At 35.3% G+C, this 24,016-nt stretch overlaps 3 protein-coding genes across 9 annotated transcripts in view; 2 read left to right on the plus strand and 1 right to left on the minus strand.

Moving 5' to 3' along the window:
• LOC124645193 (anoctamin-1) overlaps positions 1-24,016 on the minus strand; it is a 34,847-nt gene that overhangs the window by 8,245 nt on the left and 2,586 nt on the right. Inside the window, exons 1-20 of one of the 7 annotated variants that reach the window (XM_047184995.1) lie at positions 22,321-22,629; positions 21,899-21,993; positions 17,957-18,067; positions 16,772-16,988; positions 16,259-16,324; positions 15,197-15,265; positions 13,193-13,353; positions 12,605-12,773; positions 12,106-12,226; positions 11,713-11,824; positions 11,054-11,214; positions 10,615-10,751; positions 9,874-10,137; positions 9,379-9,582; positions 8,914-9,062; positions 3,228-3,313; positions 2,892-3,097; positions 2,367-2,530; positions 1,053-1,155; positions 467-638 (exon numbers count right to left, since the gene is read on the minus strand). In XM_047184995.1, coding sequence (XP_047040951.1) covers positions 467-638; positions 1,053-1,155; positions 2,367-2,530; positions 2,892-3,097; positions 3,228-3,313; positions 8,914-9,062; positions 9,379-9,582; positions 9,874-10,137; positions 10,615-10,751; positions 11,054-11,214; positions 11,713-11,824; positions 12,106-12,226; positions 12,605-12,773; positions 13,193-13,353; positions 15,197-15,265; positions 16,259-16,324; positions 16,772-16,988; positions 17,957-18,067; positions 21,899-21,954 — 2,728 coding nt within the window. In that variant the 5' untranslated portion in view covers positions 21,955-21,993; positions 22,321-22,629. Of the gene's footprint in view, positions 1-437; positions 639-1,052; positions 1,156-2,366; positions 2,531-2,891; positions 3,098-3,227; positions 3,314-8,913; positions 9,063-9,378; positions 9,583-9,873; positions 10,138-10,614; positions 10,752-11,053; positions 11,215-11,712; positions 11,825-12,105; positions 12,227-12,604; positions 12,774-13,192; positions 13,354-15,196; positions 15,266-16,258; positions 16,325-16,771; positions 16,989-17,956; positions 18,068-21,898; positions 21,994-22,240; positions 22,630-24,016 lie in introns of those variants that run through there. The other 6 variants (XM_047185003.1, XM_047184962.1, XM_047184979.1 and 3 more) reach the window with 6 other exon arrangements.
• LOC124645236 lies at positions 3,379-8,504 on the plus strand. The gene is made up of 2 exons (XM_047185029.1): positions 3,379-4,465; positions 8,449-8,504. The coding sequence occupies exons 1-2, from the start codon at positions 4,075-4,077 to the stop codon at positions 8,469-8,471; spliced, it is 414 nt and encodes a 137-aa protein (XP_047040985.1). The 5' UTR covers positions 3,379-4,074; the 3' UTR covers positions 8,472-8,504.
• LOC124645228 lies at positions 5,715-8,253 on the plus strand. The gene is made up of 2 exons (XM_047185019.1): positions 5,715-6,805; positions 8,191-8,253. Exons 1-2 carry the CDS (start codon positions 5,715-5,717, stop codon positions 8,222-8,224), a joined length of 1,125 nt encoding a protein of 374 aa, XP_047040975.1. The 3' UTR covers positions 8,225-8,253.

Raw genomic sequence — 24,016 nt, forward strand, 5'->3', positions numbered from 1 at the left:
TATTAAGTTGTTCGAATATCATATAATGGTATGATATTCAATTTGAATTAAATATCGATAAAAGTACCACTCTAAATATTGAATCGTGTTAAATCCACCAATAGCAGAAAAGTCCTCTTTTAAGAACTATTTACGAATGTTATTTTCACATACCATCAACCTACCTGTCAAAAACGTAGCTAGTGATGGGAAAAGAATGTCGATATTTTTCTTTTATTTAACCACATATTTCAAGAGCTTTTTAATATTGAATAAAAAATATTTAAAGTATTTATATTTCAACATTTTTAAAATTACATAAGTCGATAAAAAAATAATTTATATCAACACGTATTTCTAGATATTTTTTTACTATTTTATATTTCATAGTATGTATGCCAGTGAACAACCCCCGCGGTTAGTAAAACCAAAGAGATATAAAGCATCCGCGTGCGTACCGCGCAAGTAAACGGCGTGGAAGTGGCACCTGCGTCCCGCGCGGAGCGCTCCGACCGCGCGGATCGCTCCGACCGCGCCCGCGTCTCCTCCAGGATGAACGAGTTGATGACGTACGCCTCGCGCCGGATGCGGTCCCGCAGCTCCCCCGACATGTCCGGGATCGCCCAGCGGACTATTATCATTACTAGCGCCACCACGTTCTACGAAAATATGCGAGGAAAATTTACAAAAAAAAAATCATAATGAAAAAAGGCCGCTGAAGATTTATAAAATTCGATAATCACGTGTCAATCAGTTTGAGGATGACTTTCAGTGCCTTACCATTTTCGCTTTAGATTAAAAAAACAGACACAACACTCATGTGCTTAATATTATAACATAAATAAGGAACAATTTTACAGTCATACATAATAAGGAACAATTTTACAGTCATACATAATAAGGAACCATTTTACAGTCATACATAATAAGGAACAATTTTACAGTCATACATAATAAGGAACAATTTTACAGTCATACATAATAAGGAACAATTTTACAGTCATATGTAGATCTGAAAATATTGCTTTAAACAAGGTGCAACAAAATACACTTCTTATGGAATAGTTTCTTACCTCAAAAACAACGACAAAGGCCAGTCTAGCGCCCATGATGTGCCAATACCAGTTACTGTGTTCATAACTGTCACCTTCCTTGTAATACCAGTAGCCAGGGAAACTAGAATAAAAAACATTAATTTACTTATCGACGCCATTGACAGCATCGGTAGTGTAAGAGTCGTCTTTTACGAAAGAAGATAAGTATAGTAGTCCAGTTAATTTAGATATTTGAAGTTACAGTTCACAATAAGCTGAAAATTGGTGAGATCGTTTAAAATATCATAATTACAAAAAAGACGCAGAAACATCATATTTATTTTACCTTTGAACTTGAACATTTTTTTGCATACAGGGGAGACATGGGGAGCTTTGAAATTTTATTTATCATTATATTTTAAGCGATGAATGTAGATGGATGGAGAGGAAGAGGAAGACCTAAGAAAAGATGGATGGATTGCCTGAAAGATGATATGAATAGGAAGGGAGGGAGTGTCAGTATGACGAGTGACAGGGGAAAATGGAAGAAAATGACATATTGCGCCGACCCCAATTAAAATTTGGGAACAGGGCAGGAGAAAGAAGATTATATTTTAAACGATCTCACCAATTTTCAGCTTAACAATAATTAACAATTGATGTAACTTCACACTCATTTTTTGGTCTAATTTGACTAGACTATAGGTTCTTTGCAATATAATCTCCCTGAAAACGCAATGAAAATTTTGAGAAAAATAAATTAATTTCTATTCACTCTAAGATGACGTTGTGTACTCCCTCTTCGATAATGAATCCTTCACATTCGTTACATCAATAATGGCAGAAAAGGAAAAGATAAAAAATATTACACCTGCTTATACTATTATGAACTCTATGACAATACCATTGAAGTTTAAATTCACGAGCACCAGACCCACAAATAAATAAATACAAATACAGCAATTTACAATAATATACCTATATATACCTTTATACCTAAACGAATAAAGTCCATATTCACCTGCACGTAGTCTACCTACGCAATCATACCATACCAACTACACAAAAAATTCATACATCATTTCCCGAGTCTTTTTCCCAACTGTGTTGGGGTCAGCTTCCAGTCTAACCGGATTCAGCTGAGTACCAATGTTTTACAAGGAGCGATTGCCTATCTGACCTCCTCAACCCAATGACCCGGGCACCCAGACACCCCTTGGTTAGACTAGCGTCAGACTTACTCGCTTCTGACTACCCGTAACGACTGCCAAGGATGTTCAATGACAACCGGGACCATTCATATCAGCATACAATTCTAAACTCTATCACCAAACAAATAAAGTCCATATTCACCTGCACGTAGTCTCCCTGTAAGTAGTATTGATAGGCGGGTGTTCGAGCACGGTGACGTTGAAGTCTGCTAGCGTATGGTTGACGTACTGTTGCATTGAACCGTTGTTCGAGAACTGGTACACTAGGCGGGGTATGAAGTCTGAGGTAAACGCTATTATGAATCCCTGCAAAATACAGAAAAATAAAAGCATATATTTATTTATAATAACGGCGAAGAGAAATAACTGGGTATGAATTTTAGTAAATGATTTAAAATTAATTTGTCCTTCTGTTATGCAGATTTTTAAAAATATATATATCTCATTGAATTCTTAAATTAAATAAATTTAAAAAAATACTTTGTCTGTACTGCTACAGCCTTTTTTAATTTTGATCGAAACAACACAATACACAAAGATGCCGAAAAAAGTGAGAAATTCATACGAATAAAACATCAAAATCGAATAATGCAAAATCGATTACCAGTACAATCGATATGCAACCATGAAAAATCGACGAAAAAAACACACCAAATTAAATACTCACATTAGTAATAACACTAAGCTTCCCAATAGAATCCAGGATCCTGTACCACACTCCAATATCATTGACCCTCTGTGGCACAGGACGCCGGTAGCACGTGAGGAACTTCTTGGCGTCCAACCGCATCTCCAGCACGTTGTTGATGAGAGCGAATAGAGGCGCCAGGGGAAACGCCGCCACGAAAATTGTTACGAAACCGTATTGCAGAACTGGGGAAAAAATCGATTTCAAAATTCATTAAAAAAATAGAGGTCAAAAATAATTGAGGTAAAGGGGCTATTTCAAATCAAATAAATGGTCAAATAATATACCCAAAAATAAGTCATAGAGTGTGCTTACCCATTTCTAAATATTCAGGAAACAAGCCCATGTTTCCGAAGTCGACTAGTTTGAAATCTTTTACCCATTGCAAGGGACTTTTGATTCTGGAAGATAAAGCAAAAAAAAAAAATTATGTATCAAATAATTCTCCGTACACAGTCTTGAACACCGGCCGGGTGACTTGTCAAAAATCAGCTGTATAATTAAAAATTGAATTAAAATAGAATAATTAGCTAAATCGCCCTAAAAAGTTGATAATTTAATAGTAATAGTCGTAAATATAGTGTACAAATGTTTGTGACGTTATTGCAAAAGGATAACTCGTAAAAATCTACACAACACGGAGGCGGTCAGCTGTCAACCGCTCAGTTCAAATAAATCGGATTTTAACGGGAAGTATCTCTCTATTATAACTGTAACACGCTTTATTATACTAATTCTCTGGCAGTAGATTATGTTATTTACTTTAAAAGTGAGAATAACGAAAAAAAAATAAAAATTAATATCAATTTTGTAACCTACCTTATCTCAGAAAATTAAAAATTAAAATCAAATAAAACTAAAGAAGTCCCAATACATTCTTGATTTTCATATAAGTTACATGTTCCTTTAACAGTAACTTCTGTTACATTACACATTAAAGGCAAATTATAGATAATTTATGTTAACAAAATCTATACTTAGCTACATTTCAGTTTTGTACTTAATTTTCTATTAATTAAATCAAACTGTTCTATGCTATATAATCTTGAAACTACTAAATTCATATTTTAAATAATCCAACACCTAAACCTATTACCTAAAACTATTCTTTTCTGTCTTTCTCATCTTGTTTACTCCACGCTTTCAGTAAATACCTGACACCATGTTCGTTATGACAAGGAAGGCCACTGCCAAGGACATGGAGGTGAAACTGAAGTTAGCCCTGGAAAAGCTCAAAACATCCGAAGAGCTCTGTCAACAACTGTTAAGGGAACGTGATGACAGCGAGGAAGAAATTCAGAAAATAATTAGTAAAAACTCTGAATTGAAGTCTCAACTTGCAGAATTACACATCCAATATATGGATGTGCTGGATCAGCGGGATAGGTTACAGGATTTTGTAGGTTCTTTTAGTGAATGTAGTGATGCTCATGAGAGGGCTTTGAGTCGCATTAAGGTACTGGAGACAAGCTTAAATGATGCTCACAAGTCAATAATATGCTTCAAGCAAACCCAACAACAACAGGAAAGTGATGACACTCACCGCCTTTTCAGTGAGCTTGTTACTTCAAATCCACCTCATATTAATAATTTGAGTCACAAAAAGATTAAAAAATACATAAGAATAAACAAATTGATACAAAAAATTAAGAAAGTGTGTCATAAACAAAAATCCACACATAAATTAAATAATTTACTTAAAACTAAAGTTGAATTAAAAAATCAGTTAAATTTGTGCACTAACCAACTTTTACAAAGTAGGCTAATGTATGACCAAGACACACTAGTTCTGCAACAGGAAATGCTTGAACTGCAACGCGAATTAACAAAAATTACACACAAATATGAGACAGCCCAATATCAAGTAAAGGCACATATTTTGGCTACCGATGAGCTGCTCCAGTTAGGTAGTGAAAATATGGACCGTCTTGATTCTCTTAAAAATAAATATACCAACTGTACTTGTTCACAACCAGCAGTACAAGCTGTCCCAGAGTTAACATCGCCTAGTACTATGCAGTCAGCAGTGAGCAGTGACATAATACCACCTGTTGTCAATGTTCAGTGCAATATTCCACCATCAAGCATTTCATATAATAATAATTCGGAAAATCAAAACAATATATCACAAATATTTTCTGATAGATTTGGTCTTGGTTTTGGTAAATTAATCTCTCAATATTGTAAAAGTAAAATAATAAACAATTGTTCACCCGGTGCCAGCTACAATGAAATAATAGAAACAATTAAATTGACAAACCTTAATACCACTTCAACTGCCATTATGCTATTTGGAGATAGTCTAGCAGTCAATAAACAAAATATAATAGATTGTGTTGAATTAATGATAAAATTAAATAATACAACAAATTGCAAGTTTATCATCTGTGCCTTACCATATTCTAAAAATTTTACTATAGAACAAAATCAGTACATATTTAATTTAAATCTATTAATGTACAATATAACCAGGCAATACAATAATAGAATAATGTACTTTGATACAAATAAATTTATAAATAATTTTGTAGTGACAAATGATACAATGTATCTTAGTTTTTATTATAAACGACAAATTGCTATATTGATAGCAAATAATATACAAATTGACCCGGGTTCTACTACGGTAACCTCTTCTTTTAATAATATTAGTAGTTCTACTAATACAACTATTGATACACCTGATAGTTTAAACTACATGGTGCGACAAAGGGTGGGCCACATCAACTGAATGTTGTACATCAAAACATTCAGGGCCTTTCCGGCAAATATTTAGAATTAAGTCTATTCATTGAACATTATATGGTACAAGTTATGTGCATAACTGAGCACTGGCACAGAAATAGTGAAATAATATTCCTTAATAACAGTAATTATACAGTACAAAGTTCATTCGTTAGAAAGGAAACCATCCATGGTGGCTCTCTTATAATTGTAACTAATAATTTAAAATGTAAGGAACGTTCAGATATAGTAAAATTATCAGTCGAGCGCAATGTAGAATTATCATGTGTTGAACTGGAACAGTTTGTTATAATTTGTGTATACAGGCCTCCTTCAGGTGATTTTAACACTTTTGAATCAGTAATGGAAAATTCTCTCTCTAAACTTAATTCCACTAGTAAATCACTTTTAGTTTGCGGTGACTTCAATGTTAATATTTTAGAATCATCTTCTTTAACTACAAGGTTGCTAAACTTATTTAAATCATTTAACTTAGTAAATTTATTTCTAGAACCAACTCGAATTACGGCAACCTCGTCAACCTGTTTAGATAATATATTTACTAATTGTAGCGCCACAGAGACTCTGATTACCAATGGCCTAACTTCCGATCATTGTGGTCAACTGGCGCGGTTTCCTGATAAAAAGAATAAAATCAAGCGGGAAATAACATGTCGGCCCTTAACAACCAGTCGTTTTAATAGGTTTAAAAATAATATTAACGCGAAACTAGACAGTGAAATATTAAATAAAAACAATCCCCATTTAATGTACGGAGCACTATTTGATATAATAAAATACGAATTTAATTCTAGTTTTAAAACCAAAACGCTCGTACTAAAAGAAACGGCTAACTTCAATGAGTGGGCTACCCCCGGCATTTACAAGAGTAGAGCTAAGCTGTATGAGTTGTATGAAATGAAAAATTATAATTTTGATGAAAATTTTATTAGATTTGTTAGGAATTATTCTAAATTGTTTAAAAAAGTTTGTCATGCGGCAAAATCAATGTATTTCAGTAATAAAATTAAGAATAGTAAGAGTATAATAAAAGCGACGTGGAATATTATAAATAGCGAGACCGGGAAAATCAAACAGCGTGATAATCAGTATAAAATCATTAATGAGAATCAAGTTTATGAGAAAGATTCTGATGTAGCTCGCGAATTTAACACATTCTTCTCTAATATTCCAATCAAGACCACTAGCGGCTTAGACTCCTCTGCCACCAACGCCGAAAAACTTTTACGTAGTAGTGTTAGTCAATGTGAAGCCACATTTACCTTTAGTTATATTTCACCTTATGACATAGTAAGAACCTTCAAGTCATTAAATTCAAAAAAGACAGGTGATTTATGGGGTATCTCTGTTAAAGTCTTAAACTGTATTATTGACGATATTGCGCCCTATTTAGCTCGTATATTTAATGAGTGCATTGACTCAGGTACCTTTCCTGAACTTATGAAATACAGTAAAGTTATACCTCTCTTTAAATCCGGGAGCAAGAACGATCTAGGTAACTTTAGACCGATCTCAATTCTGCCCGCGTTGAGCAAAATTTTTGAAAAGCTAATTTTAAATCAACTCCTCCGGCATTTTAATTCATACAATATTTTACATGCGGAACAATACGGTTTTACAAAGGGTCGCTCCACAACGGATGCCGGAGTTGCTCTACTGAAACATATATTCAGTGCGTGGGAGAAGTCACAGAATGCTATCGGGGTGTTCTGTGATCTTTCCAAGGCGTTCGACTGCGTCCAACATGAAACGCTTACCCAGAAGCTAAAGTACTATGGTATTAGAGACAGCGCACTTAGTGTTATTAGCTCATATTTAAGCGGTAGAATGCAATGTGTTGACGTAAATGGTGTCAAATCTTCCAATCTACCCGTTCGTTTGGGCGTACCGCAAGGGTCGATTTTAGGTCCATTTTTGTTTCTTGTATACATTAATGACTTGCCATATTATTTAAAATCATTGTGTGATGTAGTATTGTTTGCTGATGACACGTCTCTAATTTTTAAAGTTGATAGGAATAGAGTAGATTTTGATGACGTGAATTCTTGTCTTTCACTAGTAACGCAATGGTTTACAGCCAATAATTTAGTTTTGAATACGAAGAAAACAAAATGTATTAAATTTGCTTTGCCCAATGTAAAAAATCTCGGTCCCGGTGTAATTTTGAACAATGAGGAACTTGAAACGGTACATGCTACGACTTTTCTAGGGATAACAGTAGACTCCAAAATTCAATGGGGTGAGCATATTACTGGCATCACGGGTAAATTAAGCTCTGCTGCGTACGCTGTCAGGAAAGTAAGAGCTCTCACCGATGTAGCCACGGCGCGTTTAGTGTACTTTAGCTATTTTCACTGCATCATGTCCTACGGAATTCTTATGTGGGGCAATGCTGCCGATATCGAGAATGTTTTCGTACTACAGAAGCGCGCTGTCCGTGCTATATACAAACTTGGTGCTAGAGTCTCCCTTAGGGAAAGGTTTAAGGATATTGGTATTCTGACTGTGGCGTCTCAATACATTTATGCCAATATAATATACGTAAGGCAAAACCTAGATTCATATAGTAAAAACAGCGACGTACATCATTTTAATACTAGAAATAAACACAAGTTAACCGCACCTAATTATCGTTTACATAAGGTACACGGTTCATTTGTGGGGCTTTGTGTACGCATTTATAACAGAATTCCGGTTCATCTGTTGGAATTAACGGACAGTTCTTTTAAAAATAAAATTAAAGAAATTCTTGTTAAAAAGGCATATTATAATGTTAATGATTATTTCACAGATAAACGCAGATGGCAGCTCTGAAGTGGAACAAAAGTGCTTTATTTTATTTTGTATTATTCGGTGTTTTAAATTAATAATAAATAAAATTGAATTGTATAACTGTAAAATAAATTAATAATAATTAAATTGTAATAGACAGCTGTGTTGCTGGGAAGTTTGTTCTTCACCGCTTCTTCTTTCCAGCCATAACACTAGGAAGTGGTGAAAGGGGGGCGTTTTGGGGGTGCTGTCATTCTTGTAAAATTTTGACGTTAAAAAGTGCTAATCGTATTAGCCTATTTTAATAAATGATTTTGACTTTGACTTTGACTTTGACTTTGAACTCCAATTGGTCACAGTGAAGACAATATTATTACAGGTATTCAAATACTCATGTGAAGATGTTATTGTTATCGCTAAATTAACAACGATTTTGAACGAAAACTATAGCTTAACTGGCAAAACCTCGTCAAGTGATACTCACTGCCTCTTTCTGCCAATAGTCCGTATGATGTACCACCACTTGAGCAGGTACGGCATCATCATCTCCACTATAGTGTTGATGAACTGCTTGCCCACCATTATGATGGCCAGCTGGATGGAAAGTTCTAGAAGACAGCCGCCGGGAGCACACTGGAGGCAACACAATTTGTGAAGTAAAAATGCTAAAAGTAACGTTGAAAGCGAATGAGTCCCGCTGTCCTTCATAAAAGGTTTTTGTAATCACAATTTGAACAAAAAATGACATTAATATGAATCATTTGATCGAACCTCTAACGAACCATTTAATAAATTGATGAAAACCTTGCTAGCGGTTCTCCCGAAAAAGGTACAGTAAAAAGTTCAGTCACATAAATACGATTGGCCCTAAAATACCTAAGTTGCATTTATTCACTTGATTTTGAATCTAACAACACATGCAATAAAACCTATTTTACTTTCCACTTACCTCCTCCTGTCTATGTCCAAACAGTCTCACGTAATCTCCGGGCCGACCAATGAGCTTGCCTTTAAAGAACGCTATATAAAATATAGACGCGTAATAATTCACGAACTGCAGTAGGTATATCTTGAGTGTTAGGGAGTCGTCAAATTCTGTCTGCGTGCGTAGAAGTTCTTTTTCTGTTAACCATTCTGCTAAGTATTGGTATACCTGTGGATAAAGGAAAAATTCATTTGGTGATTTTTTGGCGCCCAAGTGGGACAAACTGTTGAACAATAGCTATTAACAAAAAAGATGATATCACCATTAACGTATGCAAAGAAGAAAATATTGATTTAACACTATAACTTTTATTTCTATCATGGTAATGGACATAATTTAGAAGCATATTTCTACAACTTGAAAAATGGCACCCAACTGGGCCTTCCTTTGCTCTAATGGCGCCCAAACAGGGACACAACATTGACAACAAAACCCCAAATATAGACAAAGAATACTCACATAATTAAAAAGGCATATAAAACACAAGTTAATACAAGCCGCTGTCGCCGTTGTAAACATAATCGGGTTATACGTAGTGAGTGCGTTTCCGTTGCGAAGTATACTGGCACCCAACAGGGACATTCTATACAGTACCACGCCTAGTACTGTTGCTAGTGCCATTAGAACTAATAGTGCCACTATGCTGAATGACATTAGTGTAGCGGGTAGTCGCATCCGCCAGAATGGTACCATTGGTTCGCGTTCTCCTGTTACCACGTTCAGCTGAAAATATTATTTAAATTTAGTAAGAGAAAAATATGAGGGTTTGTTTAAAATCAAACTCGATAAAAAGGCTGGCTCACTAAGGTAGGTAAGGGGAGGTAAGGTTAAAAACTGCCAGGTTTAACCCCTTGTATGCCGATGCGCAGTTCTACGCGAGACACAATGGATTTTCTATTGTTCTCTAACTAGTGGCATTCAAGAAGATAAATAATAAAGTAGGTGTTGGGGCAGGTCTAAATTGAGCATAGGAAGTGGATTCATGTCAAATTAGTGTAAGTTACATCTCTATCGAATTCAAATAAATGACAGGGGGAAGTTTTCAATTTCATTAAATATAGACAAGGAGAGTGCTCACTTTGTGAAAACTGGGAAAAGACTCAAGATATAGTGAGAGTGCTCATTTCAAAAGCATTTTTAACCGACTTCCAATTCGACCACTCATATATTTTTTTTTAATCCTAAACAGTAGTACATTACCTGTGTCCGTTTAACATGCGCCAGCCGTGCGAGGTACTGCGGTCGCGGATGCTCCTCGTACACGTCGAAGCCCGTGAGGTCCCAGCGATGCGTCATCTCGGCTGAATACCGCTTCCATAGCTCCAGGAAACATGCCGCTAAAAGATGATATTATTTTGTGAGTATGTGTGTATTTTTGTTACTTCTTCTCGGATCGGATTTTAACAAAATCAAGCAGTAATACAGCTTATGTATCAGAATAATACACAAGTTACTTTTTAACAGGGGGCGAGAAGATATACCTAGTTCCCTCAGGACGCGAGTAAAACCGCGGATGGAAGCTTGTTTGTCTATCATTTTGGTTCAGACACATAAAAAGACGTCACGCCGGTTCTGGTCTGATTCCGTGTCGATAAAAATTGAATAAAAAGAAAATAAAGCAAATACTTCATAAACTCACCCCAAAAACTCATAAAAATAGCGAAGAACACAGTAGTAGGGTTGTCAAAGAGATACGTTATTCGAGACTGCAAGCACGTCGCCTTCAAATCCCAGAAGTCACAAAAATAGTCGCATTGCGGACACATCTTCACCGTCGACTCGTAGTTGCATACGTCTTCACTGAAAACAAAATTAAATATCTATAACTTTATTTATTTTAAACCTTTACCGTCTTACCACAAAAACTTTTTAACGTCAGTTTAAGACTTGTCTAAAAAAATGTCAAATTATGAAGTTGACATATGGTTCATTTTGGAGCCAAATTTTTTTTAGACAAGTGTAAAACAGTGGTTAAAGTTTTTGTAGTAAGGCCATTTATATTTTAAACCTTCATCATGAAGTTGTAAGATATTTTATGATGACGCCTAATAATAAAGAATGCAACATGACCATGAATTCTCGTAAAAAAACTACTGCTCCGAAGTTGTCTACGAGTGACTAGAGCAGCTACATATTTGATCAGAATTGTGGGGACTTATTCGTAATTTTCGTGAAGTCACTTATAGCCAACTTCGGAGGTCATTTGACAAGAATCAATCGTTCAAAATGTTTTCAGAAAATAGATAGAAATGTTGTCTAGTTGGAATATCTATGCTTAATATTTAAGTTGAAACTTACCTAGGAACATTACTGTAAACGGTAGCAGCTGAGTATATGACGCAAATCAGTCCTACTATCGACGCGGGGATCAGCATGTGTGTGTAGAAGCCCAGCCACGCGAAATATAATCCTGAGAACGAGATAAAGTACATAGTTAACTCTTTGTTTCTTAGTTATGTAATATTTTAAACATAGTTGAAAATATAAATAAAGCATAAGATATTAAATGGATCACCTTATTTTATCGTTAAGCAAATTTTCATTATTCAAATTTTATCTTAAAGCTATCATTAGACCTGTTTTTAATTTATAAAATCCATTGACACAAATATTTAGGAGCACGAAACATGCAACAGGAGTAGCATTTTCTTTTTGAAGTTTGACCGTAGACAATTAATGTGTAATACAAACCTATTTTGACACCAAAATAATCCTTGACATAATCAAGGGGTTGGTACTTGATGCATTTGGAGACTGCCGCCCACTCAGTGTACAACAAATGCCTCATAGAGCCGGGAGTTTTGAGATCACCCTGTAAACAATAAACATGGTCATAAGTAGGAATTGTTTAAACATTGTAAATCTCACGTAAAATTGAAAAACTATATCAAAGATAAACATAGAAAACGGCACACAAGCGGTCTTGTGTTACCATTTAATTTTTCTATGGGCGGTATTACTGATGAAATATCTTTTTCAAATGTACATTTGTTGACGACTTCAGATGTAATGAACTACCCAGATTACCAAAATACCCAGATTTCATCAAAAATATTAATGACATTGTTATATCAAAATGTTTACCAGCAAATTAAAGAAATAAAAATGCTAATATGTAATAATACAATAGGTACTCATCGGACATATAAAAGCGCTTGTTTATATCTTTTAAGTAATCTTGCGAACTTACATCGTGTAAAGGATAGGCAGCGCTATAAGTACAATTAGATATCAGTCTTGTGATGCCGAACGCGAAGTCGTCGTTCGACGCCTGAGTGAACTTCTTCCTGTCGAGAATGAACTGAACGATGCGCGAACGAATGGAAGGCGTCCAGAAACATTCAGCTGTCGTGTCGAATCTGGAACGAACAATATTACAACTTTATTGCAATATTGGAAGCTAACTTTTGTCCTAATCGTTCTTTAGTTAAAAATGAGTAATTCTTGTTTATGCAACATGGGAACACATTTAAGTATTTAAAAACGTGATTATAGTTAGCCATAGCTTAAAGTAAACTAACTGAGCATAGATTAAATCCGCTGTAGGCTAAGGATTATTTTTTTTTAGCGCATAGTTTGATTTACCCAAGCAAACTTGCTAGAGGCTGTATAAATTCCGACTTCAGCCATCCTACGGGGATTTCTTTCAACTTAAATATCAAAACACATTAGAGGTACGCCGGGCCGGTTTTGGGGGCAGTCTTTTGTCTTTCGTTAATATTGACGTTCAAAAATAATTGTGTTTGAGTTAGACAATTACATAATATATTGTACTTACAAATATTCCTTGTCCTTCGAGTATATGGCAGTGAGGCGGTGTTTCCTCTCAGGGAACATGTCGGTATCAACTCGTATCTTGGACATGAACCGGTCCCAGCAGGCGTCTACTTGTTCTATGAGACTGTTGGTCTTCTCGTGCACGTCCTTCAGAGCTGAGAACTGATTCACCAAGGGTACAGGTGTTTAGTAGATGCAGTGTAGAAAAGACGTGATGTAGTTGAGTGGATATATTGGGGATTTTTTTAACGGTTTCTGATTAGATCAGGTATATAATTTAGGGTTGTTTTTTTTTTTTTAATAGTGTTTTTTTAACTATGTCAGGAGTGAGTCACTCGCACTTCGAGATTATTATTTAATCTAATAAAGCACCCTTTATACCACCAGCAGTACAATCTTTTAAAAAAATATATTCTTTATATTACTGGATAGGTGTTATTGTTTGTGGTTTCATATCATGAGTGACCAACTCATCATCTATGGCTTTGAATAAAATTTAAATTTTATGTTTCTTTTATGAGTAACATGCAGTATGTATTTGGATAATCTCTATGAGCTATTTTGTGTTAATTACAAAAATATGAATTTGTTTTAGTGGTTTTTTTAATATGCCAATTTAGTTTGTGTTATGTACGTCCTTCTAAGCGATGAATGGCAGCTCTAGCCCGTGTAACTGATAAAATGAGTTTTTATTTGTTTTAATATTAGTAACAATGTATAATGAACGATCATACTACTGTAATATTGTAGAGGAGTGCTCCATCTCACTACGACGTGAATAGTAGCTTTTGCTTACATCATTCTGCATATGAAATACAGTGGGCTAAATGAATTATGTAAGTGTAGATAACTATATTAATATGATTACAAAAATGTATCTGTACATTGTAAAAATCTATTTACCTTTCTCAACATCATGATATTTATGTAGTAACGTTCATTCAATTGTAATCTCTATTTAAGCACTAATAAGACTCACTTTCCCTTACATTATTTTTAGATAGCGGGCCTTTGAATTTTAATTACTAAAAAATAAGGTTTTTTTGACAACATTTATCCTGCCTAAGTTAACATCTTTTCTCACTAGTAATTCGTTCGAATTTCAATGTCAAAGAAAAACAGTGGCTCTGCATGTATTGTTACATGTTAGATTAGATTTAGCAATATTGTTACAATACAAAACTAAGTATAACAGTAAGTGCAAATTAGTTGGACAATGTTACTTATTAAGTGACACATTTAATTATTTCCCGAAACACCCAGTTAATCACATTTTTTTTACATTTTTACAGTCATACAATATTTAATAGCATATTTTTTCCCAGATTGCAGTCTTGATCAGTTTTCTGGTCAAACGGTTATATATCTGTAGGTTAGTTGGCAGAAGAATGTTAAATAGAACAAGACAGAAAAATCATTGGAATTAAAGAACACCATCACCAATTAATAATTTATAGTCCCTATGTATTTAAATTCGAGTACAGTGTTATTGTAAAACAATATAGTAGATATTGACCTATGCCGAATGATTTATCTCGTAATAATATTTCAATAACTCTACAGTCATTTACAGTAAGATTTAGAAACGCAGCTATGAATTATCATAAGATTGTTCATTAATTGTCATGGACATTAACTTTAAGATCAATCTTGACAAATGATGAATATGTTGCAAAGTAACCTTCAGCATAACGGCATAAGACATTTGCATTCATTAAATTCGAAATTAAAAACAATTCAACTACTTATGTTTATCCATTGCGCCATTAGTACGAAATCCCGTTTATACTTCTTTTTACCAAACTCACGCAGCAGACATCCCTAATCAGAGTGACAGCAACTGTCAAACTGACAGCGACTGTCATGTAAAAAAAACAAAGTTGCCGTGCCAGTATCTGTAATACCAAAGAGGTCGAAAACACCGATAACAACATGACATCAAAACACCAATAGAGCCCAGCCAAGCGCCAAGTTAGCAAAGCCATGCTCCATACCTGATGCATACCTTAGACATATACATTGCTGCATTCAGTATCGCATTCGCCCGACCAGAGTTTCTTATCTTACTGCATTCCTATAACACATGATGTGATGCAGTTATACCACTGTGCATGGATTAGGGCTTAGTACACGACATTTATGATTGTGTAATTTTGGACTTTAAGTCTTGGTGTGTAAGGTTCAGTTTCTGTTGCAAATCAAATTGTGTTCTTTCATGTTATTACATCTTGCAATTGTTTATTTTTCTTTTGTTAAATAGCTTTTTTAAACAGTGATAATGGGGCTGTTTTTGTTCTAATCTAATATTCCATTTTTATTTAGTTTAATTTTTCCAATATGCCTAGTCGTTATCCTACTCTTATAACATTAGTGGGATATTAATAGTGCTGTGCCAACAACATCGACAAACATCTAATATCGACATCAAATACAAAACAACTAATGCATTATGTTAAAATCATACTAGAGTTGCATTCTAAATAGATTATCTATATTTATCACGTCACACAATGATACCTAATTTATCATCTAATAGAATCTAGAGGGTATTGAATAATATACTTTTTGTTCCAAACCCATATATCGACATTCAACATCCTACTGATAAATATTGTTCTTTGTATTTAAGCAGTCATTATGACATGAAATTATATAAAACCGATTGATTGCATTATTTTCAAGCTTCGGTCCGTAACTGATAAATACAAAAGAAAGGCGACAAACAGCAGCATTTTTTTACTTTAGAAACCGAATTTTAATTTCTACAAGAAATTCTAAAGAAATCCAAAATTCATCCCTTAAGTTGACGGTAGAATTTTGCAAAATAAATTTTGCGGAACAGTCACAAAGCCTACTGCTGTTGTCACCTTTCTCATTCAGTATCAGACCGAAGCTTTCTAATCGTATTAAAAGGAGCCACTACGAACAACATTCAACAGTAAGACATAAGAACCCTACCCGAAGCAAAGCCCAGTGTTCTAGAACCATTTAAAGCCATAACACGAGTTCTGCGCCTACAGGGGGTCATTAGTCGTTTAGTTGGGGAGAACTAAAGGGTCATAGTTACCTTCATCGGCATCCTAAGCTTGAGGATCTCGCTGTAGTCTCGTAAAACTGACACTGGCGCGTGGATCTGCAAGACATAATGTAATGATTAAAATAAGGTTGATGTGAAAGAAGATCACTAAGTGATAGAAGTCGAATCCACAATGGTTCCTTTTCCTCCTCTACAATAGAGGAGGAAAAGGGAGTATAATATTGAGCTCGTATGATCCCAAAATAGGTATCATGGTACCACGTGTTAGAAGGGACGTTTATTTAGGCGCTTAATATAGCTTATCAACTACAGGAAAATTTATTCACATTAGGGACTACTCGGTGTGCTTGGCTCTATTTTTTAAAGGTTTAAAGGTTAACTATATCTAAGTAAATTATGTATTATACATATATCATCATTTATGATGATCGTGCCTACATTTAAAATATACTCAGTGGATTTCCAAGAATAGTCTTCAATTCTTTTACATTTATTATCCTGGCATAAAAGCCAGCGAAAATAAACACATCTACAGGGCCTTACCTTAACAAAATTCAGTCCATACAAGTTCTCAGGCGCCTCTCTCTCGAGTTGCAGACCTTCTTGCTCGAGATTCTCCTCAAATATCTTCCTCTGCCGATGTGCTTCGGGGGTAGCCGCGTCCTCCTTAAACGCCTCCCATACGAGGACATAGTCTATGGACCGGACCCCATCGTTGAATGTCAGAGAAGGGTTGTTCAGGATACCCCCCATAACAATACTGTATAACGAAAACAATATTTGAAACTCCTTTTACATAATTTTCAACCGTTTGTGGTGCAAGTGCATTAATTATGGACTAGTAATGAGGTGCTAATACGTGAATGACTTTTTAATGGTCCATCTATTGAAATGTAGGCCCTTTGACGTTTAGCATGTTCAGACGGATATGGGATGTGAATGGCCAGTTTTAAAACGAAACAAGAATTTACAGATATAGATGTAGCCGCAGCACTAAATATATGGCGTAAGTAAACACAAAGATTTATGGACTTGTAATTTTACACATCTGATAAATGCCTACAAAATAGCCTGGAACTTATGAAAATTTTGAATAAAATTCGACTATCTTCCGTGCAACTTCTATCCAAGAGACAAAATAATACTAAGAAATCTTGGCCGCCTCGTTTGAGCCGTAGGCCCGCGTGGGAAAATAACAATTACAACTTTTTGTTTTCCTATCACTTTACCATAGCTTCTAAGATCTCGACGCTTAGCGGTATCCCAATTCGTTGAATTGCTATCAGGCGTTAACCACATCACATTTATTTATATAGCCTTACGTAGGTCATGTATGGGATGAGTAACATAAGCTGTAGGTAAATGAATACGTTTCCTTCCTCAAAGTCTAAATAGTTCAACATCACCATAAATGTGCAGCCATAATTAGAACAAATAGGTGACAAATGTTTAATCACATGTGTCAGTCACACTATCAACTCATTTAAATCATCAGCCGATACAATAAAATATGATGAAAGTCAAATAATATACCCTTGAAGAGAATTATTACATGCCAAACGTTATTTGTTAGCCAAACCCATGCTTGACCCCACACCACACAAGACAATGACAACAGTAAATGATATAATATAAGAAACAATACTACAATATGTGTGAAACTTTGCCAATCGGACGGACAATTCGGCAGACAAATGGTTTGATCCAATGTTTGACCAAATTACTCACGAGCAATGGTTGGCCGGAGATTTGCCATTGCCGTTTGGACCAAAGTTTGTGCCAGGGTCGCCACACGCACAGTCTTCGGCAGGACGGGTCGACGCCTCGCTACCATTGTCCCTGAAATTATTCTACAATTTGGGACATTGTGCTGTGCCAGGAAGGTATAAGGTGCAGAATTACTTAGTTACATAGACGACGTACACCTTTTAGCAAAAAAATACATTGACTACAAAGAAAACATAAGAATTATTAGTAAAATTAAAGATCAATTGGTCAATTGTCAGTGGCAAACAAAGCTGTGTTGTGGGCATGATATGCAATGATGTCACTCAATTAGAATCTAATAATGTATGCCAGGACATCTATAGGAGAAACTTTGAGCACTGTGTCATAGTATTTACTTAGGCACTTAGGTTTAACTTGCTAGTATTTACCTTGTACACGGTCATGCTTCCTAAGAAGACTGAGCAGCTGTAGCGAATATTTTGTATTCCTTGCTTATATGTATTACAGATGCCAAAGTATTCTGTATATCGTGGTATCACGACAGGGCCGATTCTTATGAAATTCGGTAGTATAGTCTGACTAGCCTTTAGGTTCATAACGACAACTTCCCAAAATGTTCACACTCCCAAAACGTCCACTTCCCAAAACGCTAATTCCCTAAATGTCTGTTTCACATTTCGTTCACTTCTCAAAACGACCAATTCCCAAATAGTCCGTTTCTCAAATCGACTACTCCCAAAACGTCCAGTTCACAAAATGTAACATGTGTCTTATAAACTGCCCCGAAAAGGCAATGTGTTAGTCTGTTGTCCTGATATTTAATCTCTTTTTTATTTTATACAAAAATAAATAAAATTAGGGCTTTGTGGTATTCGGGCTTGAAGACGTCGATGCCATCATTCTACTCGATTTGTTGTTCTATGATTATCTTTATATACAATTATTTTATAGGTTAATATGGCCATCCATTGTTTTTTAAAATTAGTTTTAAATTTCTTCATACCTGTAGTCATTTGTACATTTACTAATATATCTTTCCATGCCTTCTGTATGTATTTTGGAGAAAGCATGAGCACGGGCAAATTTCCACTGGAACCTTCACATTTTGATTAAAAAAAAAAATCTATTTAGAAAATTGACGTTTTGAGAGTTGACTTTATGGGAAGTGTACTTTTTGGGGATTATAGATTTATCGTCGTTATGGGAAAGTAGACGAAATGGGAAAAGGACATTTAGGGAATTAGCATTATGGGAAGTGGACGTTTTGGGAGTGTGAACATTTTGGGAAGTTGTCGTTATGAACCTAAAGGCTAGAGCCACAGGAAGGACATAAGCTGCATTCTTTCCACGCGCGGGAATGATTTTGAACTACGGGGACAGCTACTTTTATATATTTTTCATGTCATAACTGATTTCGAAAAAGATTTTTATGGGGACAAATAATAAGCCCGATTTATTCTCAGCAATTTTCCATTCAATTAATATCGTACACTAATATCAGAAAAGACACTTTAAATGAACAAAATTGGCAAAGAAATCGCAACTGATTACGACATACCGATTTATCGATCACGTTTCTCTGAAATTACTAAAGGACCGATGTCGAAGTGTTCGCGTCTGTCTGGAATCACGGTTTGCTCTACGTGATGTGATCGTAAACACAAGCTCCGGAGTTTAATTTTTAGTGTTTATTGTATGCCCTTGAAGTGTAGTACATAATGTTTTAAGGGACTGTTATGAAAAAAGGGAGTCCTCTTTAGTCCACAGACAGTAATAATTATTCTATTTTTTTATTTAAAATTACCAAGTTTTTTCTCTTTGTCAGCTATCTATGTGTTATTCAATTTAAATATATTTCGGAATACAGTTAGGATGTAAGGGAGGTACAACAAAATTGGTCTGCGAATTAACCAAATGGACTAAGGATTCGTGATTATGTGACAAGCGTGTGAATTGTGAAGACACTTGACCATCACCTGTGATATTAATACAAAAACAATCCATTATTATAATAAATATTATAAAGTATTCATAATTTAAAACATGCATCAATAAAGCTGAGTTCTGACGATGGCACGAAATCGAGCGGGTCGCGCGATCATGCGTTTAATGAGTATACATTTTTATAAAATTTTGAAAAAAATAAAAATTAAAGTTAAAATATAATTTCTTTGGACGAATTATGGATATTATTTATAGGTGCATGAAATAAATGTAAAAAAATAGAGTTACAACACAAAGTTCAACGTACACGAACACAAAATCACAGAACAATGATGTAAGCATTTAGCACACAAACAAACCACACTGTTATAGTAATCAATTCTGAAAATTCCTCACTAGGTTGTGTTAATTTTTGAAACTCAAAGTCAAGGTGATAACTACGGTTTATACACCTATGCATAAGCTAGGTTAAAGATTTTTACTGAGTAGGTAATTTGATTATATCACTCTATTCATTCATTAGGTATGTACTCTGTCGCGCTGCGAGATTGTTCGAAAAAGTTACCGCAGCCGTATATTTTGAGCAATAATATTTACGGAAAAAAATCTAATGAGTGAACACCAATGCAATAATAGTTAACGTGCATCACTGTATTTGGTGCATTATGTTCTTTCTTGGGAAAACATTCCCAATATTATTGCGTTAAAGCTACGTTGGTCAATTTGGCAAACCATCAACGCCAATTCAATTAGGTCCCTTATCAATAATTGCATCGGATAATTTCGTAATCTGCTTTGTTTCTAAATATGTATAACTACTGGATACTTTATTTTTTACGTTATCAAGTTACATATTATGTAAGTAAAACCGCCAATTAATTATAATAATTAAAACTACTTGCTTTTCATAATTATTTGTATATCAACGATAATTAAACAATGCGGTTAAAGTTGTAACATATCGTAATTAATATGCACATGCTATTATAATTAATCCCTAGGCATTTTTTCCTAGCTTAATTAATTAGTGACATTAATTGAAGTAGTTTAAAATCAACCGATTCGTTGTACCTTTTGCACCAAATGTGGCAATTTTGATAAAATATTCAAACTCAAGTAAAAACACGACATAAAAAAACACACCGGAAAAATATGGTTGTAATCAAAAACACATACATTTATTGTATTGTTTTTCAGTATGTTCTAAAATAAAGTTACTTGTATAGCCCAGCTGTAAACAAGCCTTGTTTTGAACAAATAAATTCAAAGGAAATAATTTATATGACAAGGGTAAGAATGACAGTCAAGGAACTTTGGGGAATACCATTTTAAAAATAAACTATAGTTCGGCCATTCAGAGAATGCGTTCCTGACACGTCGCGATTGAACTGACGACGTAACTACATTCATTGATTATTGATATAATAATGTTGTTTTAATGCTCCTCAATTGTTAAAACGGTAAACAACCAGCAAAAATATTTTTATCGTAACTGCAACGCCATTGCAAAGTTACGTCGTCAGTTCAATCGCGACGTGTCAGGAACGCATTCTCTGAATGGCCGAACTATAATTAGGTTACTGGCGTATTATGAAGGCCAAAGCATTTCCATGGAGAATAGGAAAATAACATTACTCTATTTTGTACTTGGCCAAGATAAAATAAGTGAAAATACGGATAAGTCAAGATCACCCTTACGTGTCAAGTCATCGTCAAAACGGCATAAAAAGATGCTCGTAAAATATTTCAATTATGATAACAAAGCCAGTAAAAGGACCATTCGCTACCAACCCACTTCTAAGCAATTCTAGAAGTCTTGTCAGTTGTCAATTACATCGAAGTTGTCAATTACATAAAAAACAAAAAGGCATAACGAATCGGTTAGCAAGAGTCTACATTTGTTTTTAGTCACAACAAACACAGATTACCTGCCAAAATTGACGGTGACTCATTGTAACGTCGGCGCGTGGTTCATTTGCATTGCATTGTAACACTCACCGGTCTGTGTTCATGTCCTGTGATAGATTGTCCGCGTATGTGCTGAGGACTGACATCGCCTGGAGCTCCCCGTTCTCCTGAGCCTCCCTCTCCGTCTAGACCAACCAGTAACACCATCAGTCACTTTCTTAGAAGACCACTCAACTCTCAAGCTGAATTGAAGTCTTTACATCTACACAATAAGACTCATTTTTCAGCAAACAACGTCAGGTTCAACAACACAGCCAGCAGATAAAGAAAATTAGTTCAATTCTTCATTAAACCCGCTGTTCTTAATTGTTTTACACCTATATGAGCTGTTAATTTTGAACAATGCCACGCCATACACTATGTAACACAGACCTTCGGTATCACCTCATTATCATCGTATTTCTCACAAAAAACTGCATAAACTCTCAAATTACGTACACGTAGGCACTGACCTTGCTCGTTCACTGTTCGACGCTGACTTGAGACTGAATCATCTGTTTGTACAGTGATCTTAGGAATTAGATAGAGTTACGAGCTGCCTATCAGGGATCATTTTAAAACTGCACACTGATAAAATGATAATGACTGAAATAATTACTGCAGTATCTTTGTACTTGACACTACATTTTTTCACAATATTATTATTTGAATGGTATCGACGACTGTTTGGGTTACTGTTCGAAGCTGAATGTGAGGTGTGCGGTAATAGGCACGCAAATACATGAAGGTAGTGTGCACACAGACGACTTAGTGCGCGCGACATGTCTGAAAACTGCTGGCTATGCATGCCTTACATAATACTGGGATTGCAGCCAAATATTTGCCGCAAGGAAAGTTAAGTTCAATGCCAGAAGCAAAAGTACGCTAAACTTATATTGACCTGCACATAAAACAGACGCCAATAAATACGCGAACCCGGTCTTGGTAGCTTAGCTACGTTTGTACAACATAAACTTATTCCAGAGTTTCCTCAAGCGTTATTATGAAATTCGAGAGGACAGTATAAATGCATACTATCACTTGCAACATGCTACCTGAGAGAACATTGTATTCTGGCTACTGTCTAGCAATATTTACATAAATCTTGTTTATCGAAATGCTTGTGACACATAGATGAATTCAGAACCAAACATCCTGACATAAATCTGTTAGTTAGTCAGTGACCTCGTATCTCCCCACGCAAATCATAGGAAGCGACACAAGCACTAGAATTAGTACTATTTATAAATAAAGGCATTACTTTTGTATAACGGTATAACGGATTATGATGAAACTTAGGCAGTAATATCGTATATACTTCTGGATATCCTAAGGGCTACTCCTTGTCCTGGTGCGGGAAGTAGTTATTTCAAGATGCGGGATAAACCACCGGCGGGCGGTAGCTAGTTGGCCTGTAACATTAAGTTATCATATCCTTTAAGTAGCATCGTCGTGTTGAGATAAAAATGAAGTGGATACCACTTTCAGTACGTCATTCACTTAAACCTCCCCACTCATCTTTTACGACCCTCTTGGGAAATGACAAGTGTCGGAAAACCCGCGTAATTTTGACACCGAATAAAATAATGTCGCGCGATCGTATGACCGTGTGTACGAACCTTTATGTTAGAGTAACGAGCAACGAATGCCACTTATCTTTATTAGCTAAAAACTAAGCACCATTGGAGATTAGCGTGGCAAATGTAATGAACTTAAAACGTAGGCATTTACATACATTATACCTACCTCCGTTACAAATTGTACAAAATTGGCTTTACTTATAGGTCCTCCGATCCGATCCGGTCCTCCGAAGGTGATGACACAGGGAGGTCACGACCCTCAGCATTGAGGAATTACGACGCAAGGAGGAGGATAGGTCCTCCAAGTATGTATAGGTACCTAAGTAAGTGCTTTTAAGAAATTATATGATCGATTATAGCTTTTTTATTTAGATAAAATTTAACATAGGTACAGATGTCGTGAAATATTTATGAATATTTATACGTGTATACTACATCCTATTCACAAGGATAGGAAGGTAGATACGATGCAGATTTTTAATATCGCGGTAAAATTCGGCGGTTATTGCGGTTCGCAATTCAACGGCAAATCGTCCAAGCCTTTGCCATAGCCGAGGTAAAAAGTATGTACTAAATTATGCAGTTTTCT

The sequence above is a fragment of the Helicoverpa zea genome, chromosome 2 (assembly GCF_022581195.2).
Source record: "Helicoverpa zea isolate HzStark_Cry1AcR chromosome 2, ilHelZeax1.1, whole genome shotgun sequence".
Lineage (NCBI taxonomy): Eukaryota > Metazoa > Arthropoda > Insecta > Lepidoptera > Noctuidae > Helicoverpa > Helicoverpa zea.

Excerpts from the sequence above, each read along its gene's own strand:
- LOC124645236 (XM_047185029.1), top strand. The coding sequence starts at position 4,075 with ATGTTCGTTATGACAAGGAAGGCCACTGCCAAGGACATGGAGGTGAAA. Across the intron at positions 4,466-8,448 it reads TGACACTCACCGCCTTTTCA|ATAAACGCAGATGGCAGCTC; the intron begins GTGAGCTTGTTA and ends ATTATTTCACAG.
- LOC124645228 (XM_047185019.1), top strand. The coding sequence starts at position 5,715 with ATGGTACAAGTTATGTGCATAACTGAGCACTGGCACAGAAATAGTGAA. Across the intron at positions 6,806-8,190 it reads TCTGATGTAGCTCGCGAATT|TAATATACGTAAGGCAAAAC; the intron begins TAACACATTCTT and ends TTTATGCCAATA.